This window comes from Podarcis bocagei, assembly GCF_964188305.1.
Source record: "Podarcis bocagei genome assembly, chromosome: 12".
NCBI lineage: Eukaryota > Metazoa > Chordata > Lepidosauria > Squamata > Lacertidae > Podarcis > Podarcis bocagei.
Window position 1 is genome coordinate 9,950,990 of NC_138137.1, and position 20,741 is coordinate 9,971,730.

At 45.9% G+C, this 20,741-nt stretch overlaps 1 protein-coding gene across 2 annotated transcripts in view; it reads right to left on the minus strand.

The window, feature by feature from the left end:
* STAC (SH3 and cysteine rich domain) overlaps positions 1-13,516 on the minus strand; it is an 84,403-nt gene extending 70,887 nt beyond the window's left edge. Inside the window, exon 1 of one of the 2 annotated variants that reach the window (XM_081164773.1) lies at positions 12,891-13,516. In XM_081164773.1, the coding sequence (XP_081020899.1) occupies positions 12,891-13,374 (484 nt within the window). In that variant the 5' untranslated portion in view covers positions 13,375-13,516. The remainder of the gene's footprint in view (positions 1-12,890) is intronic. The other variant, XM_081164774.1, reaches the window with a different exon arrangement.
* Between the last annotated feature and the right edge of the window lie 7,225 nt (positions 13,517-20,741).

A 20,741-nucleotide genomic window follows, 5' to 3' on the forward strand; every position in this document is an offset into this window, starting at 1 on the left:
GGTTAAACTGGGGGGGGGGGCACCCAAGCCCTGCCCCCAACATCCCTAGGTGCAGCTGCTCCTCTTCAGATGTTTGGGCAATTAACGTAACAGGCGTAACCAGAAGGGGATTTTAATGTGCATTCAACTGAATGCACTTACAACCTGTGCATTGGGCATTCATCCACAGAGTTTGCAGAGATGCTATAGAATACCCACTGTTTATTGAGCATTCATTCAGATCCGTTTGTACAATGTTTGAGGGGCGTTATCCAGTGTCTGCAGTTTATTCAGCTTTCATTCTGATTTGTTTGTGTGGAGGCTATGCAGTATCAAGGAACTGCAATCCCACACCATCCAGTGTCTTTCTCTATCATTTCCCTTACCACAAAATGTCCTTTTTTTAGGGTGTGTGTGTGTGGCTTTACTGCACAAGAGCATCAGAACCACTTGCACAACCAGAATTAGCAGATATGCGATTGACCCTCACCCACAAAATAGTGACACTTTGGAAGCGGAAACATCTTGAAACCTCCCCATGAGAGACCATCTTTGTTTATCAAGATTTCCTAACATTAGGGCTGTTTCTAAGCATATTTGAAAGAGTGCGCAGAACATCATCAACAGCTCACATGCATGCTCCCCACACCCCTGGTTTAACATGTCATAGCTAAAATTCACAACCTATCCTAAGGGTGAGCAAAAATGGACTTCAATAGTCAGAATAACTTAATCCTACCCCTACCTAAAATTTTATTCTGAGAAATTCTGGCATAGCTCTGCTTTAAGATGGCAAGTGGGGCAACTGCAATGGAACCCAATGGCTTTGAACTTAGAAACGGTTTTGTAAAGCTGTACGGGAGGTGACTAAACCCTGGCCTGGGGACGTGATTCAACTCAAGGAATTTCCTATAGCCCTCAAGATCCCTGAGAATTTGGCAGCAGTGGTGATGCCAAAGAAATTAAAACTGGCACCACGAGCTTTGGGGTTCTGCTGTCTCATGGTGGAGAATCCAGCATAAGTTTCTGCTGCAGAGTATAACACAAGATATAGGGGAAATGGTGTTGTCATGAAAAATTGACCTCAAATTGCTATCTAGGAGCATGCAACCCCAAGCACACTGTGTGTGTGTGTGTGTGTGTGTGAGTGAGTGTTTGGGCGTGCAAGAGTGGAGGAGCATAAGACCATGTAGTCCAGAGTTTAAAATTATGTACCTGCACCACTGAAGGGCATCCTAATATCTGAGCCACAGTAACCCTTTGAGAATGATTGATACAAATTTTGTATCGCGGCACATCTGGTGCCCTGACGTTGTATTACTGCTTGGCTTGCCAATGGACGTTCACCTGTGTGAAAATAGGTACAGTGGTACCTCAGGTTACAAACACTTCAGGTTACAGACTCCGCTAACCCAGAAATAGCACCTCAGGTTAAGAACTTTGCTTCAGGATGAGAACAGAAATCGTGCGGCGGCAGCGGGAGGCCCCATTAGCTAAAGTGGTACCTCAGGTTAGAAACAGTTTCAGGTTAACAACGGACCTCCAGAACGAATTAAGTTCTTAACCCGAGGTACCACTGTACTTGCTTTACTGCACTAGAGTTTCTAATACGAGGACGGGGAACCTAGGGGGAGCAGGCTGATTTCTCACAAAATTGAGAAGAATAGTGTCTGTACATCCCCCCCCCATCATAGCTCAGGTTCTACAAATGCTAGAAACTTTTATTTTGTAAGAAAGCTGGGAATCTGGTGATAATGGTTCATCTGGGGGTTCACTGGTTGCCTCCTCTTGCTTCCCCTCCTGTGGGTACCCATTCATCTAATCCAACATTTTGCTGCAAACAGCCGTCAGCCTCTAGGAAGCTGACAAAAAAAAGCCATGAAGGCAACAGCTTTGCCCTGCTGCTACCAGGATTTGGTAGAGGTGTGGAGCCTATAAACATGGGTTTTCCACAGCATTTTGTAGGAAGGATTCAATTGCATATTGAAAATTTGGCTTTGTGCATTAAAGTAGATTAAAGCATTTTGGTGCAACACTTCTACTCTCTTTAAAAAAAACAAAAACCTTGTCAAGTGACGAAAGGAATGGGGAACTAAGAACTGATTAATGCGAAGATGTATAACCACAGATTGAACTTTGGCAAACTTAACAAGATTTATCTGTCCTGGAGGCGGGTTAGTTGGGATTTTGCTTTTGTATCTTTTTCTTGTAATTGTTGTTATATATTGGTAATCAATGAAAATATATTTAAATAAAATAAAATGGAAACATTCGCTAGTGAGACAATATTCAAATCTAGGCAATATGTACAAGTAAAGGGGGGAGATACATTACACGCTGGTACCTCAATCAAGACAGAAGTTTAAAATCAGTTATTCATAGATAAACACCAGCTCTTCCTTGCTCAGTGAATGGATACACCTTGAAAAGTTCACAGTGTGTATGTCCAGTTTAGTATCTAATTCACCCCCTCCTCTGTATAAGAAGTCTCATTTATGCACAATGTGTACTCACCATTTTATGCAGAGTATGGAAAACAGCTTTGGAAGAGCTGGCTGTTTTCAAATCCTCTTTGGAAATATTTTTAAAAGAGTTTCCCTCCTTGAAACTGAAGTTTGCATGCTGAATGTTTACTCAGCAGACTGAAGGATGGATGAACATAGTCTGCATGCCATTTCCTTGCCCTTTTAAAATATTCAGTAGCTAGTAACCTATCCGTCACCAATAGAGACTCAAAAGGTATTAATTCTATTATGCAGGGGAAATCTCCATGCAACTCGATCGGTCAAACACACCATGACTTAAAACCAATTAGCTTCAATAGGATTGCAAGCTGGATAATCTAGCTCAAGGGCTGGGTCTTCTCTGCATATCTATATTGGAAACTTAATTTCATTAGGATGTATTTACTATCCATTAAGCGTATGGGGGTATGGGTTTGTGGGTGGGTGTGCCTACCAATGCATAGCAGTCTAGGGAAATTCTTTGAAGACAATGTTTGCAATAGGCTGTAAATGAACCTTTCTCATACTTTCATTAGAACTGTGCTGAGCTGCTAAGTTATAGCTGCTTTCTCATGGAATCCCCTTTGGCTCAGGAACAGCTCATCCTTTAGAAATCCGCATGCTTGCTGGCAGGGACAGGATTGTGTTGACCTGACACTTCCTCTGAGGTTTAAGGAAACTGAACAGACAATAGTGACCCTCCCTTCGTAATGGGTCAGCACAAGGGCTATGAAGGGTAATGCTACGAAGGGTAATGGCTGTGACTCTCTCCCATGTCTCCCCAACCCCCTTTGCTTATACAGTGGTACCTCAGGTTAAGAACTTAATTTGTTCTGGAGTCCCGCACTTAACCTGGAACTGTTCTTAACCTGAGGTATCACTTTAGCTGATGGGACGCGGGTGGCGCTGTGGCTTAAACCACAGAGCCTAGGACTTGCCAATCAGAAGGTCGGCGGTTCGAATCCCCGCGACGGAGTGAGCTCCTGTTGCTCGGTCCCTGCTCCTGCCAACCTAGCAGTTCTAAAGCGCGCCAGTGCAAGTAGATAAATAGGTACCGCTCTGGCAGGAAAGTAAACGGCATTTCCGTGCGCTGCTCTGGTTCGCCAGAAGCGGCTTAGTCATGCTGGCCACATGACCCGAAAGCTGTACACCGGCTCCCTCGGCCAACAAAGCGAGATGAGTGCTGCAACCCCAGAGTCGGTCATGACTGGACCTAATGGTCAGGGGTCCCTTTACCTTTACTTACCACTTTAGCTAATGGGGCCTCCCACTGCTGCCACACGATTTCTGTTCTCATCCTGGGGCAAAGTTCTTAACCCGAGGTATTATTTCTGGGTTAGCCAAGTCTGTAATCTGAAGCGTCTGTAACCCGAGGCATCTGTAACCCGAGGTACCACTGTATGTGAATAGTGCACCTTGTCTGAATTCAACTGCTCCAACACAAGGATGGGCAACTTCCAGGCTGTGGACCAAATTTTGGCCTGCAAGGTTGTTTCAGCCAAGCTCCACCCACCTGCTCTACACACCCACTTGTGGGGTAGGTAAGTCTGGGGCTCAACTGAAAGCAGGTTTGCAGGTCCTGCTGGCTGGTGGTGCCTCTTGCGCTCTGCTTTCCAAGAGCTCGACAAGCAGCTGATGACCAGGCCCTTCAGAAGTGCTGCACTTGGGAAGTGCTGAGCATAGGGCTTTAGGAAGCTTTGCGCAAATCTCTGACAGGTGCCAATCGCCTGGCATCAGTATGACATCAGATGATTGACCCAGGGGTAGTCCTGCCCAGGGGTCTCACTCAGGGTCTACCTGGAGATTCCAGGGACTGAACATGGGACATTCTGTGTGGAAAGTGATGCTCTACCACTGAGTTGTGGTCCTTCCCAAAGGGCCGTATGCAGTGAGCTGCTGTCAGTGCATGATTCTTGAACCCTCGTTCCAGGAGTTGCTCTCTGAAAGTGTCCTGCCAAGGGAGCTATGTGGGTGTTATATAGGGTGCAGTGAAGTCATAGGGCATTCCAATGCTATTTTTTTAATTGGACCTAGTCAAGTGAGGAACTCAGACACTTTTATTGCTTTGCAAATAACAAAAACCAGAACATGCTGTAGTGCACAAATGTTCACAGCAGCCAGCTTTAGGATTTTGCACAAGGGGGTAGGAAGAGGCACGTGCTGTGAAAGGAGACCCTGATTTTATGCAATTGGAGATGCATTAAAACATAAGCAAGGAATCTGCAACCTTCCAGATGTTGCTGGACTCCAACTCCCATAATCTCTGGCCTTTGGCCACAATGACTGGGGCTGATGGGAACTGGAGTCCAGCAATATCCTGAGGGTCACTGGAGTCTCCCTATCACCATATTAGAAGCTGGGAACATAACACTTGGTTAGAGTTTGATTAGAATTTTTCTAAAGACTCTGCACTCAAATCTCACCTGTAGCTCCCAGAAGCTGTCAATAATACAGTGGTACCTCGGGTTAAGTACTTAATTTGTTTCAGAGGTCCGTTCTTAACTTGAAACTCTTCTTAACCTGAAGCACCACTTTAGCTAATGGGGCCTCCCGCTGCCGCCAGGCCGCCAGAGCACTTTTTCTGTTCTCATCCTGAAGCAAAGTTCTTAACCTGAGGTACTATTTCTGGGTTAGCGGAGTCTGTAACCTGAAGCGTATGTAACCTGAAGTGTTTGTAACCTGAGATACCACTCTAATAATAATTTATTATTTATACCCTGCCCATCTGCCTGGGTTTCCCCAGCCACTCTGGGCGGCTTTCAACAAAATATTAAAAATACAATAAAACATCAGACATTAAAAAACTTCCCTAAACAGGGCTGCCTTCAGATGTCTTCTTCTAAAAGTCAGATAGTTGTTTATTTCCTTGACATCTGATGGGAGGGTGTTCCACAGGGCGGGCGCCACAACCGAGAAGGCCCTCTGCTTGTCAGCATGCGACAGCGGCCACACCTCGGGAACAGCTTTGACTGGCCATCTAAACCATGTGAAGGTGGCTGATGGGTCTCAAACCCTCTGTGAGTTAGAGACTTCCCCTGCATGTGAAGACAGGCTCTGGCCAATGGAGTGGACAAGACCAAGAGTGGGTCCAATGGTCAAGAAGGTGGTTTCTGAATGTGTTAAAGAGGGAAGTGAGGGCAAATGGGGCTCGTCAACCTGAGAAGGTAGCTCATCAAGGAGAAGGAAGTCAGGTCCTGCCTTGTGTGTCATCTTTGAGAGAAGAAAAGGCTAGGGAGTAAATCCAGGGTGCGGTCCCTAAGACGGTTGGATGGTGCTTTGTACACCTCCTTCTGGCAACTCCTGTAGCTGGTGCTAAACGTATTGCTCTGCTTTCCTTTGGACGACATCAGTGAGGCCAAGAGTGGAGCCTTGTTGTCTGGGCAGCCCAGGACTTCCATGCCCTCTGCCCAGGATTGTGCCCTGGGGAGATCACTTCTGTGCTGCTAAAGCAGCGGTTTGACTTCACCCTGGAGGTCCATTGTCTCTCAAGACAGACAGATACCAACAACAGTCATGGAGCCTAGTATGACTTCACTTAGAATAAAATACCCCTTTCCCTTCTCATAGTAAAGGATGACTGAATCATAGTAAAGCACTGATAAATTTAGCATGAATGTGGTAGGATTCTACAGAAACCGCTCTAAAACTCTGATGCAATTGTGAACAGATCGTTATATTCCAATAATTACAATGCCAAGATAAATTTCTATGATTCCTTGGGCTATAATTTTTAAATTGAAGCTTAAGAGACAGGAGTCAGAAGAGACAAGTAGAAAGATTTGAATGAGAAGTTATAGGAGAAAGCATTAACTGGCCAATTTCTCCTGAAAGAGGAAAGTTGAAAACTCTTCCAGAAGTCAGGATTTGCTCCATCCCTAAGAATATTGGTAAACATACAAATTGGACCCATCAAACTCTACCAAAGCATGGACTGTATGTATAGAAGAATATATAGAAGAATCACAAAACCAAGCCGTAAAATCTATAATCTATCATGTAATAAACTATCATGCGGAAACTAAAAAAGGGAACGAGCAAGCAGCAAGCAAATATTATCCAAGATCAACACTGCACTTCAAATAGTAACTCAACAAAAATATCCCAAGTACTGTATATTATAAAGGTTAAGCATTCGTGTCAAATAGCAGAAATGCCTATATACAATAGAACATAGATAAGACCAGTCCCCCACCTATATAATAAGCTGAAGCAGACAGGCAGACAAACAAATAGATAAAAGTAATTAAAAGAAATAATTCAGGATTGTTGCTAGCAATGGGATCAGATATATTAATGGCCCAATATGCTGTCTCCATAGGATCAGGTTTTATGCTACAATGCAACAGTTGCAGTGGTGAAGGCTGCTGACCAAGTCCTAATATAGTAAGTGTCTATTGGCAAACACTTCCCTAGCTTCTGCAAACCATAGCTTTTTAGGTTTAGGTTTTGTGTGCCAGGTATATATCACATACAGCAGTAAGGTATGATGCATCAATAGGAGTATAGCATCTGGATCAAGGGAAGTAATAGTGCCACTGTATTCTGCTCTGGTCAGACCTCACCTGGAGTACTGTGTCCAGTTCTGGGCACCACAGTTCATGAAGGAAACTGACAAACTGGAACGTGTCCAGAGGAGGGCAACCAAAATGGTCAAAGGCCTGGAAATGATGCCTTATGAGGAACGGCTAAGGGAGCTGGGCATGTTTAGCCTGGAGAAGAGGAGGTTAAGGGGTGATATGATAGCCATGTTCAAATATATAAAAGGATGTCACATAGAGGAGGGAGAAAGGTTGTTTTCTGCTGCTCCAGAGAGGCGGACACGGAGCAATGGATCCAAACTACAAGAAAGAAGATTCCACCTAAACATTAGGAAGAACTTCCTGACAGTAAGAGCTGTTTGACAGTGGAATTTGCTGCCAAGGAGTGTGGTGGAGTCTCCTTCTTTGGAGGTCTTTAAGCAGAGGCTTGACAACCATATGTCAGGAGTGCTCTGATGGTGTTTCCTGCTTGGCAGGGGGTTGGACTCGATGGCCCTTGTGGTCTCTTCCAATTCTATGATTCTATGATTCTATGATATGATTCTATGTGATAGTAAACAGAGTACAACCATGCAACCTCAGGGGTGTCTGTTACTGCTTGTTCCACTGAAGTGCAAGTTAGACTTCATTCAACCAATTAAGGCAGATCAAGTTGTGTGACCCTTGGCAGTTTTATGGACTGGAGTCAATACTAATAAATGCACTCAGAATGAAGCAGGTGGCGTGTTGTGTGAAATACTAATCAGATGTCAGCACAGTACCAGTAATTTGAATAAGGGTAGTAGAATCTGGCCTGTCATTTTTGGGGAACTCATACCTAAATCCAAGACACATTTGCTTAGGGTGATGGAGAATTCATGACCAAGTATGTGTGGTTAGGATTGCTTACTTAAAGCATCAAGTTTAACTAGGCAGGCTGCAAGTGTTTTAAAACAAAAGTCAATAGGTTTCATTTGCAAGTAACCCTAAGCCACGGTTTGTTTTAGACAACTTGCAAGCAAGCCATATTGATTCTCCCCAGCTTTCTTTGTTTCCCATCAGCCCTTGCCTTGGGCTCTTTAGCTTTGCAAACTTCTGGAGTGCAGTGGCCAAACTTACTAGGGTGAGTTACAGCAATTTAAAAATACAGTATCAAAACGAGTTTTAAACAGATTGGTGCAATTAGCACAACTCAGTCCCACCTCCCACCCCAGTTCAAGCTGATCTGTAACTCACAGCCATTTCTCACAACCAGCAGCAACACACGGTAACACTTCATCTCGACTGCAGCCTGACAGTTGGAGAGGGCATGTTTGGAAGGGGGTGGGGAAATCTTACTATACAAAATAAAACTGGAATGCAAAGGAGAGACCAGTTTATGTTTCTTGCCAGCATGCTCTTAGAGGTTGAATGCATCGATGTATTAACCCACCTTAAAACCTTCTACCTGCAGCTGGACGCGAGTCATCTGGTGAAAAACTTGGTAGCTAAGTTGGTAGTCCATGGGTTGGACTAAATGACCCTCACAGCCCCTTCCAACTCTACAATTCTACAATTCAGTGATTCTGCTGATTGGCATTCTGTTATGGTTTAGAGCAGGGATAGAGGTCTAAACCACAGAGCCTAGGACTTGCTGATCAGAAGGTTGGTGGTTCAAATCCCCATGACGGTGTGAGCTCCCGTTGCTCTGTCCCAGCTTCTGCCAACCTAGCAGTTTGAAAGCATGCAAGTGCAAGTAGATAAATAGGTACCACTGCAGCGGGAAGGTAAACAGCGTTTCCGTGCGCTGCTCTGGTTTCCGTCATGGTGTTCTGTTGCGCCAGAAGCACTTTAATCATGCTGGCCACATGACCCGGAAAGCTGTCTGTGGACAAACACTGGCTCCCTTGGCCTGAAAGTGAGATGAACGCTGCAGCCCATAGTTGCCTTTGGCTGGACTTAACTGTCCAGGGGTCCTTTACCCTTTACCTTTTAGTGCAGGGATGGGGAATCTGTGGCCCTGCAGATGTGTTGGTCTTCAATTCCCATCAGCCCCAGTCAACATGACCAATGGTCAGGTTTGATTGTTGTAGTCCTACCGTATCTGGAGGGCCACACATTACTTATGCATGGTATAGTGGTTAGAATATCTGACTAGGCCAGGATCAAATCTCTGCAACAGTCAAAGTCCACAGACTTCGCGAGGGATTAGATCCCGCAAGGGACATCCCGAAAATCTAATTATAAATGATGTAGGCTGAATGGGGCAGGAGTGAGGGAAGAGTTATGAAAAAGTGTCCAATTGCAACTATCCATTAAACAGTAATTTGAAAATAATTGCACCAAGGATCACTTGCAATCCCTTCTCAAAAGACAGGTACTTGGCAATAAGCCTCATTTATTTCAAAGAACTTTTCTCAGAAAGTGAAAAAGTGCCCACTGTGTTCTTGGCTCTCTCCCGGCCTTCTTTCTAAGGCCAGAAGGAAGTAAGAAGATCTGCAAGAACAGTTGCTTTCGCATGTTTCCATGAAACAGTGCTAGGACCACACAGACGTGTAAAGGACCTGTAGGAGCAGCCGCCCTGGAGCGCAGGTCTCAGAGTTAAGGCCAAAAGGCAGCCACCGAATTGCAAAAGCCGCCACCTTACACTATGTAAAAAGCCGTGTTTACATAGTGCACCAGTATAAAAACTGCCTGACTTTGCCCTTAAACCTGGGATCTGTACTCCAGAAACAAAAGCTGCCACATGAGTGTTGCACCCATGGAAACAAAACACCCAGTTATGATATCTGCCTGTTACACTTGTGGGTAGGGAAGAGGGAGCAGTGTGCTGTACTTCCCTCCCCTAATTATTTATCTACAAAGCGGGAGTATAAAGCAATTTCAGATTAAGCAGTAACCAGCAGGGATCTGAAACATATTTTTTTTTGGGGGGGGGGGCATGTTTCTGTTCTCTAACCCTCTAACACGAATGCCCCTGGCCAAGATAGAACAGGGGCCTTTGGAGAGCATTCTGGGGTTCACAGTGGAGTGGATAAAGTTTCAGGATAGATGAAGAAAAAGGACACATTTTCCCTTTCCCATCATCTTGAAACCTTCCCCTGTTGTGCTGCATAACATCAAAGGCTCTGCAGGTGAGGAGCAAGGGGGCCGCCCGAAGGCGCAGGGGGCCAGAGTGGAGTGCAAGCGTTTGCAACATGCTTGCCTTCTCCTGCGAAAAGGGGCATGCATGCCGGCTGCCTGGTCTATGACCGTAATAAATTGATTGATTGATAACATCAAAGGACACCAGTCTGGGACTGGCTGCCACCCTTTAATATTTTTAATAAAATAAACATATATAAAATTTCACCATCAATGGCTGCAGATATGTACTAATAGTACAACCCCAACATGTGTTTGTTTGAGCCAATTACCAAAAGGAAAACTAGCATGGATATTTCAGAAAGGCCATGGTTTCCCACCTGATAAGAAACAAACTCCAGAATGCCCCATGTAGTTTATCTTTTCTTTCCAGATTTAACATTGGAGGGTGTAACACTGACTGAAATTGGTTTCAATGGCAATTGGTTTCAAACTGTTGATTATTTGTGGAGCCAACATTTTAATTTTGCCTAAATGAAAAAACTGACCAAATAAGAATACAGATCTTTAAAACGTGTATTTCCAAATGCAAATTCGAAATCTGAGATTATTTTACCCCTCCTAATTTTGTTTTCGAGTGTTGTATGAATATTAGCAAACTTAGTTGGAATACTGGCATCACATTGCTATACCACAACAAAACCAGTAGTACATTTTACATTCTTCATTAGAAGAAAACACCAAATATGCTGCTAAACAATACCTGATGTTTAAAAGCCCTTTTGAGTTTTTAAGAACTGTTGTGTCTGGCTGAAAGCAAAATTACCAGCATTTGAGACCTTGCATCAAAGCCTGAAGGACCAACAACACACTGGTGCTTACATTTATGTTTTAACACTCCATGTGTGTATTTTGAGAGGTGGATACACACAATGAACTCTGCATTGTGTGAAATATATTCATACACAATATTTCCTGGATAGCTCAGTTGGTTAGAGTGTGGTTCTGATAATTCCATGGTTGCAGGTTCGATCCCTGTATGGGACAGCTGCATATTCCCGCATTGCAGGGGGTTGGGCTAGACGATTCTCAGGGAACCTTTCAACTCTACAATCCTATTTAGATCTATGATCTAAAATATTTTGCTTTGTGCCCAAAGTGCATACACCCCTCCACATCAAATCATAGTTCAGTGGTGTCCAAACTTTTTTCAAAGAGGTCCAGACCAAGTTTTTTAGGATTGAAGTTCTTGAGCTTTTTTTTATTATTTTACCCCAAAGTTGTTGAGCTTCTTTTAGGATTGAAGTTGTTGAGGTTTTTTAAGGATTTTACCCCAGGAAAAAAACTGCCACAGGGGCCAGATTAAACTGACCAGCGGGCCGAATTAGGCCCCCGAAATGGACTTTGGACATGCCTGTCATAGTTAGTTACTATAAAAGGTAAGGAGAAAATGAAACCCTATTTATATTTCCTGAGTTTAGGCTGCAATCCCGTCATCAATTGCCACTGACTCATATATATCTCCCATAGATTTGGAAGGAAGTAACACATCAATAGCTATAATCAAGACTGTACGGTGCTGTAGCCACAAGCAATGAACAATCCCTCTTTGACAGCATGGTGGCAAGTCCATTTGTCCACATGACCTCCTCATTCAAAGCACAAACTTCCATCCTGCTGAGTACCACCTTTGAAGTGCCAGTTAGGATCATATCAACTTCGACGAGGATGCTCAAGGCCTGTCAAGGCGGCTACAGCGACTATCATCCGTTTAACCCTACTAATAGTAATACTATTCTGGAGGAGCGTTCCAAATCTCTTCCACTTTCAACAGGAGGGGATGACTGTAAAATGGCAAGGTGCTCATTTCGGAAGATGCTGCAATCCTTTTCAAAGGGCATGCCAAAGAATGGTGGCACATCATATCACTAAAATCCGCTGTGGCCAATGTGCAGGTTGTGGTCTTCTGTTAAATACCAGGGCACAAGGTCTATGAGAAGTTGTGTTTATCAGCAGCAACACTAATAGCTAACAAGTTGTTTTAGGTAACTCCTGCCCCTTACGTCATGCTCCCGTTAAACAGAACAGCATCGTTGTTCTGCTCTTCCTTCTGCTCACTTACAGATCTTTGTTTCTAATTCAGGTAATCCACTCAGAAACTTCTCACCTACTATATCACTTAATTTTGAGGGACGGAATGCAGAACAGAAGCATCATTTTCCTCAAACAGGTAAGCCAAACCAGGCCAATAAAATATGATTTTTGGGGAGGCAAGAGGGGGTGATCCTGTTTACCATGCTCTTTATATATGCTGGAAGCCGCCCAGAGTGGCTGGGGCAACCCACTCAGATGAGCGGGGTACCAGATAATAAAATTATTATTATGGATGACAGTTCTTCCCCTACAATAGCAGCTCTTCAGCTAGACTTCAGCTACTGACCTATTTATCAGCTGAATGGCAAAGTTCCTGGAAAGACATTTTTTAACACACACACACAGGCAACTTTCCTATAATAAATCTGTCACAGTCTATTTCATGAGGATCAACACGTGATGCCAGAGCAACCGGAGTGCCAAACAGAGGAATGGTCTGACAGAGTGCTTTGAAACCTCTCCCTCCAGAAAATAAATGCAATAAGCAAGCTAATTCCTAAACCCAGCCAGGTACCCCCCCCCGCCCCCCGTTCTTTCCCAGCCCGCCAGGTGAATGGCGAGATCCCACCTCACAGGCGCAAAAGGAGGACGGGCACGTAAGCGCGCCTGGCCGTGGAGAGAGATCGATCCCCTCTCCGAATAGGGATCCACGGATGGAGCGAGCGGGACCGACCTTGGATTCCTGGCTGGTGGTGGAGGCAGGCGAAGGCGGCTGCTCGGGGCTCTCCGGGTCGCGGTCCTTCTCCACGTCCTCCGGGCTGACTTGTGTCGCGTCGCTGGGCGGAATCATGTTGGCCTCTCGGACGGAAAAGCCTCCGTCTGGGGAGCTCCGGGAGCCGCTTGTTTATTTCACGTGCTCCGGCTTGGCCATTCCTGCCCGGCGAAGGAACTCTCCTCCGGCGGCGCGGCGCGGGTCTTATTCGCAAGTGGGGGAGCTCCTCGCCGCCTCCCCCAAAAAGGCTGCCCGCCTCCCCCGCCTTCCTCCTCCTCCTCCTCTTCCCTCCTCCTCGCCTTCTCCTCCACACACACACACACACGCCCCGCTGCAAGTTAGGGATCGCTCTCTCTACGGGCGGGGAAACTGCTGCTCCGCGCCTTCTCCCCGCGTCCGCCGGGCGAGGCGTGCCGAGCGGGGAGTGAGCCGGCGCGTAACGCATGGAGCCGCCGAAGGAGCGGCGAGGAGGAGGAGCCCGGGCGCCTGGCGCGGAAGAAGCATGTGCCGCCGTAGTAGTGGCAGGGGAGCCATGTGCAGCCCCACGCCGCGCTGCCGGAGGAGCCCCCGCCAAAGCGCAGGGCGGGAGGACGAGCCCACGGCTGCTGCTGCTGCCTTCGCCGCTGTGGATCACATTCTGGATCGCGCTTGTCTTTCTGCATTCTGGATCACGCTTGTCTTTCTCCAGTCTGGACCACGCTTTTCTGGCTGTCGCAGACTTGTAGAGGGGGTTCCGAGGGTCATCTAGTCCAACCCCCTGCGAGGCAGGCATCTCAGCCAGATTGTACACGACAGGTGGCCATCCGATTTCTGCTTAGACATCTCCAAGGGAGGAGAGTCCATCACCTTCGGAGCTTTACTGTCAGAAAGTTCTTCCCGAGATTGACTTGGAATCTTCCCTCTTGTTGTTACTTATTGAATTTATATATATAATTAGATAGATAGATAGATATATAGATTCTTTATTGTCATTACACTAGTGCAACATTGCACAAGTGCAACGAAATTGGATGCCATCCCTTAAAAACAACAAAAGCAAAACAACAACAACAACCAAACAAACCACCTTCCAACCACACCCACACCCACCCCCAAAAACTCCCAGATCTCACTATCGAGTTACAGCATTCAAAAAGGCCACAGCTCTTGGATAGAAACTGTTTTTCAGTCTATTTGTCCTTGACTTGATGTTTCTATACCTCCTGCCAGAAGGCAGTAGTGCAAACAGACTGTATCCCGGGTGAGATGGATCCTGCAGGATGTTGTTTGCTTTCCTAAGGCAACGGGAACCGTACAGTTCTTCCAAAGGTGGGAGAGGGTGACCAATAATCCTTTGGGCTGTGGTTATGACCTTCTGGAGCACCTTCCTCTCCCTAGCTGTACAACTGGAGAACCAAGCACAAATACAGTATGTAAGTATGCTCTCTATGGAGCCTCGGTAGAAGGACACCAGCAGTCTCTCACTCAGATTGTTCTTTTTTAAAAGTCTGAGGAAATAAATTCTCTGCTGGGCCTTCTTCACCAGAGCAGTGGTATTTGCGCTCCAAGTCATGCCCTGATCCATAGTCACTCCCAAAAACCTGAATTCCGCCACCCTCTCCACCCGTTCCCCGTTGATATACAAGGGCTGAATGTCCGCCTTTTTTTTCCTGTAATCCACCACCAATTCCTTGGTCTTAGCCGTATTAAGAGCCAGATTGTTCTCTCCACACCAAACACAGAGCCGCTCCACCTCGTCCCGATAGGCGGACTCATCCCCTCCTGAAATGAGCCCCACCACCGTAGTGTCATCAGCAAACTTGATGATTTTGTTGCTGGAGTAGATGGCTGTACAGTCATACGTATAGAGAGCATAGAGCAGGGGACTCAACACGCAACCCTGTGGTGAGCCGGTGTTAAGGCTAAGGGCTGTGGACACATGTGACCCTACTCTAACCCTCTGAGAACGTTCTGACAAAAAATCCAAAACCCAGAGACAGGTGGAGTTGGGGAGTCCAATCGTCTCTAGCTTGGACACCAGTCTATGGGGGAGGATAGTGTTAAAAGCAGAGCTAAAATCCACAAACAGCAGCCTCACATAATTCCCCGGCTGCTCCAGATGGGACAGAGCAGCATGGAGAGTGGTGGTGACAGCGTCTTCTATGGATCTATTTGCCCTGTATGCAAACTGGTAGTTGTCAAAAGTTGATGGAAGACAAGAAATAATATGACGGCGCACCAGTTTCTCAAAACACTTCATGATGATTGGAGTCAGTGCAACTGGTCTGTAGTCATTCAAACTACTGATTGTGGATTTTTTAGGCAGAGGGACAATAGTTGACGACTTCAGGCAGGGTGGGACAATAGACTGGTGTAAGGACTTGTTGAAGATCTTAGTAAAGACCCTCGCCAGCTGATCCGCACAGCCCTTCAACACCTTTCCAGTGATGCCATCAGGTCCAGCCGCCTTCCTCGGATTCACCATCCTCAATACTTGTCTCACCTCGTGCTCCCCTACAGTAAATGAGGGGCCCCTATGGGCTGGTGGCTGTAATACCGGCGTCTCAGGTGGCTCCTTCTCGAAGCGAGCAAAGAAGAGGTTAAGCTCCTCCGCCAGCAAAGGGTCGCCGTCGACAGCGCCAAGGTTAGGTTTGTAGTTGGTAATATGCTGAATCCCCTGCCACATCTGTCTTATGTTGTTGCTCCTTAAATTATCCTCAATCCTCTGCCTATAATCCAGTTTTGCCCGTCGAATACCCCTCTTCAAGTTTGCTCTTGCCACACTGTAAAGCTGCACCTCGCCCGACCTGAAAGCCCTGTTCCCACTTGTAGCTTGAATCCATTGGTTGAGATCCTGGCCTCCGGAGCAGAAGAAAACAAACTTGCTCTCCATCTTCCCTGTTTTGCTACAGTGGTACCTCAGGTTACAGACGCTTCAGGTTACAGACGCTTCAGGTTACAGACTCCGCTAACCCAGAAATAGTACCTCGGGTTAAGAACTTTGCTTCAGGATGAGAACAGAAATCGTGCTGCGGCAGCAGGAGGCCCCATTAGCTACAGTGGCGCTTCAGGTTAAGAACAGTTCCAGGTTAAGAATGACCTCCAGAACGAATTAAGTTCTTAACCCAGGTACCACTGTATTTGACATGGCTATCATATCAATTCTTGATCTCCCTTTTCCCAGGCTAAACATGTCCAGCTCCCTCAACCATTCCTCATAAGGCTTGGTTTCCACACCCTTGATTATCCTGGTCACCCTCCTCTGCACACGTTCCAGCTTGTCAATATCCTTTTTAAATTGTGGTGCACAGAACTGGACACAGTACTCCAGTTGTGGCCTGACCAATGGTCTGTTATTTCCCTTGACTTCTGTTGATGCAGCTTAGAATCATAGAACTGTAGAGCTGGAAGGGACTGTGAGGGTCATCTAGTCCAACCCACTGGAGGGCAGGCTCAGGTACCTGCTGGTACATGTGTACCCACCCCTTATGGGATGTGCAGCCTGGTTCTTTTCATGTTTACTAGAAAATAAATCCCACTGAGGTCAGTTGTGCTTCTTGCCATGTGCTGCAAGGAGCACATCCCATTAAGCCAGCTAAACTTCCTTCAAAGCACATTAGTATAGAATCAGGCAACAGCAAGTGCGCAATAGGGATGATTTAAAAATAATACGTTTATTGCTCTGATAGCTCATCCTTCACCTTCAAGGAGCTCAGACTGATGTAAATGTGACTCACATTCCTTTTATTCACACAACACCAGCCCTGTGAGCTTCATGGCTGAAAAAGGATTTGAACTCAGGTCTTGTAATTTGTAGGCAAAAGCTAATCATGAAGTTACCCATTCCAGACAAAAAGGCAAGGCGGATGAGGATGAGGATGAGGATGAGGAAGGGCAATAGCCTTTATTAACCTCACTCTGGGCTCCCTCAGATGACCTGCTTTTGAAGCATTCGACCTGATTTGCACAATGCTTCTGCGGAGGTGAGACAATGTCTGTTTTTAATTGATCTTTTATTCTGCTAGGTGGTTATATGTCTTCCTGTTAACCGTTAGCTCAACGACACACTTTTTGGTGCATTTTCACATCACTTTCCTAGCCACAAAAGCTGTGTGAGCAGGGTTTAGGTGAATTTGTTGGCTTCAAGTTACAAGAAAGGAGATTCCGACTAAACATCAGGGAGTACTTTCTGACCGTTCGACAATGGAACGGTCTGCTCCAGGAGGTTGCAAACTCTCCTTCCTTGGAGGTTTTTAAGCAAAGATTGGATAGCCATCTGTCATGGATGCTTTAGCTGAGATTCCTGCACTGCAGGGGGTTGGACTAGATGACCCTCGGGGTCTCTTCCAACTCTACAATGATTTATGATTTATGTGAGCTGTGCTATTCTAGCTGCAGGATCTAGGAACAAATAAGCACTGATGAGACAAAGCCTGTGACAAAGGATGATGCTTATTTCCTCACATGTCACGGTGCATGAGCACTGAGGGATGCCGTTTAGTGTGAAGCAGGCAACAGTAACTGCATGCAAAAAGGTATCACCAGTTACTGCTGTCCCTGGTTGGGGATGAAGATGCACAAGGGCCATGGAAAGGTCAAATAAGGCATGCCTGTGCTTCATAGGGCAGTGTCTACAGGTTGCTACAGTGACAATGCTAGCACTCAGGGGACTTACTAAAGCATATGACCTCTGTTATGCAGGCTTCTGGTATTAATACACAATCTTTATTCTGTTCTTGCTCTCTCCCTCTATAATTCACTTCAGAGGCTCTTCTAAAGACCATTGTTTGGAGCAGTGGCATAGCGTGGGTTGTCAGCACCCGGGGCAAGGCAAGTAATTTGCGCCCCCTAACCCATGGATTATTTAGCAGGGGGCAGAGAGCTGCGAGTGCGAGCGCCCCCCCCAGATGTTGCGCCCGGCCCCCCTGCACCCCCACGCTACGCCACTGGTTTGGAGAATTGCATGCATCCTTTATCTCCATCCTCTCACTCAAATTCCACCCTCTATTTCCTGTTTGCTGTGACCATGGTTTCCTGTGACTTCAAAATCAGGTTTCTGAAGTTAGCTCAAACCTCTAAGCCATGGTTTGCAAACTCACTTCAAACCATGGACAAAGAGAGAGCTTAGATTCTTTTCCCCAATCCTGACATATTTTTTTTAAATCTAAAGCAGCCTCATTATTAATGCAGCTTGTTTAGCCATGTACATTGTTTAAAAAGCACCCACAAACTGAACTGCATAATACTGATGATTTATATGAGGCAGAAGGCAGGAAAAGGATCAGCATGACATTGAAACTCTTGTTTGGATTGTCAGATCTGGCAATTAAATAAAAAGCTTTTTCACTGTTAAGCAAAGAGCTGCAGAAAGAATTCACAATACATATGGCACCCAACAGATCTGTTAACAGTCAATAAATGTAGGGCAGAACTGCAAAACAGCAAGCTGCCATAGCCTTACATAGGAGCAGAAGAGCCTTCTGGATCAGGCCAAAGGTCCATCTTGTCCAGTGGGCAACCTGACACCTGTGCGAAACCTGCAAGCAGAAACGACACTCTCATATTTGCAACAGCTCTCTTGTATTTGCAATTTCCAGCAAAGGGCATTTGGAGGGATCCAGGCTCTGAAAGTGGAAGTAGAATAACCACAGTCACTAGTGGCACTGATTTATCCTTTTGCGAATTTGTCTAACCCGTTTTTTAAGCCATCCAAATGGGTGGCCATCGCTACCTCTTGTGAGAGGAAATCCCACTGCCCACTGCTGTGTGAAGTTGTTTCTTCCGTCTGTACTGAATCTTCCAACGTTGTATGCTGGATATGTTTAGCCTGGCAAAGTATAGACTGGGAGGAGATAGCCACCTTCAACTATCTCAAGGGCTGTCACACAGAAGAGGGAACATGCTTGTTTTCTCCTGCTCTGGAGCGTAGGATTCAAACCAATGCCTTCAAGTTAAAAGAAAGGAGATCCCAACTAAACATATGGAAAAACCTTCTGACTGTAAGAGCTGTTTGGCAGTGGACTGGACTCCTTTGGGTGGTTGTGGAATTGGTGTAGTGGGTTAAGAGCAGTAGACCTGTAATCTGGTGAGCTGGGTTCGCTTCCCCGCTCCTCCACATGCAGCTGCTGGGTGACCTTGGGCCAGTCACACTTCTCTGAAGTCTCTCAGCCCCACTCACCTCACAGAGTGTTTGTTGTGGAGGAGGAAGGGAAAGGAGATTGTTAGCCACTTTGAGACTCCCTAGGGACGCGGGTGGCGCTGTGAGTTAAACCACAGAGCCTAGGGCTTGCCAATCAGAAGGTCAGCGGTTCGAATCCCCACGATGGGGTGAGCTCCTGTTGCTCGGTCTCTGCTCCTGCCAACCTAGCAGTTCGAAAGCACAAAGTGCAAGTAGATAAATAGGTACCACTCTGATACAGCAGTCTTTGCTAACCGGGACTACAGCTCCCATCAGCTGCAGCCAACGCAACACAACTGTGTCCCAGAGTCCGACGGTGTTGTGTGATTGCTACATATTTATAAAACGTAGAAGCTGAGCTGGCACAGAGTGACTGTTCAAAATAGCATCGGTTTCCTCCAAAGCAAGCAGCCACAAGGCACATTTGTGACCGACAGTAAAAACTCAGGTGTGTTCCTTTCTGGCTACTTAACAACTGCCAAACTCTTCTTCTCTGCTAAACATGATGGAGGCTCAGTGGTTGTGGTATCCTCCAGATTAGTTGTTGTTGTTAGACTACGCTGCCCATCATCTCTGGCCATAGGTCATGCTGGCTGGGGTTGATGTGACTGTCAGGAGCTTGTCCTACACTTGAGTAGGACCCTGGCAGAGACACATGCCCAACTGGCATGTTCTCTCCCTCCTGGTCAATTGTTCTGGAGCTTCAAAAGCTTTCTTCAGCCCAAACATCACAGCGACCGATGCCACAGACACCGGCACACTTAGGGATCGGCAGAGTCTTCGCAGTTTGTGTGACAGACCTCAGCAACTCAGCATTTTGGCTAATCTACTTTATTTACATATAAACATACATGGAGCACTGCAATATGGCTCCCTCTCTCTCTAGCATCAGACAGCAAAGAAAAAAAGAACAAAGGACAATAGTCCCACTTCACGGAACATAGTAACACAAAGATCCTGTCTCCGTCACTTCCCACTCTGTGGAGTCAAAACATATACCGTCATGTAAAAGACAACAATCCCATGACTGCAATCATGGAGCAGGAATTCCAACAGTGACTTTGAGTAGCACAAGACTTGTTGAGCCACAGGTTCCTTGCCTCTGGGTTATGATATGAAATTTATGCTGGTTGGATCTTTAATCTCACTGTGGATTTATATGGTACCGTTGTGTTATCGTTAAGCTTACTTTCTCTTAGAGAATGTGTTTTATTAGGAGTCTCTGAAATCTACTCAGTCAAAGAGATAAACACAGTGATTCAAACTCTGAGTGAATGCATTCCTTGTAAAAAAAAGAAAGAAATGTGTTCCTTCCCTGAACTCATTCACAGAGGCTGCTCAATAGTTAACGGCTTTAACGTTATGAAATCAACCTAATTTCCTTTCTTGAAAATAAAGCACGTCATGCATGTGTTAAGGACTATGTCATGCCATTTTCTGGCTTCATAAAAAGTAAATAAATCACCAAATTAGTACCGACACCTGCACTCTCCCTGCTCATCCAATTACTCATCTGACAGCTTTGACTGAATTGTCAGTTCCTTGACAGTTATCCCGGAAAAAGATGACTAAAAACATTAAGTCGCAAAATGTCTCTCCCCCTCCCCGCCACTCTTATTTGATAGTAATGCGGTAAAGAAGGGTGGGTGTGGGGG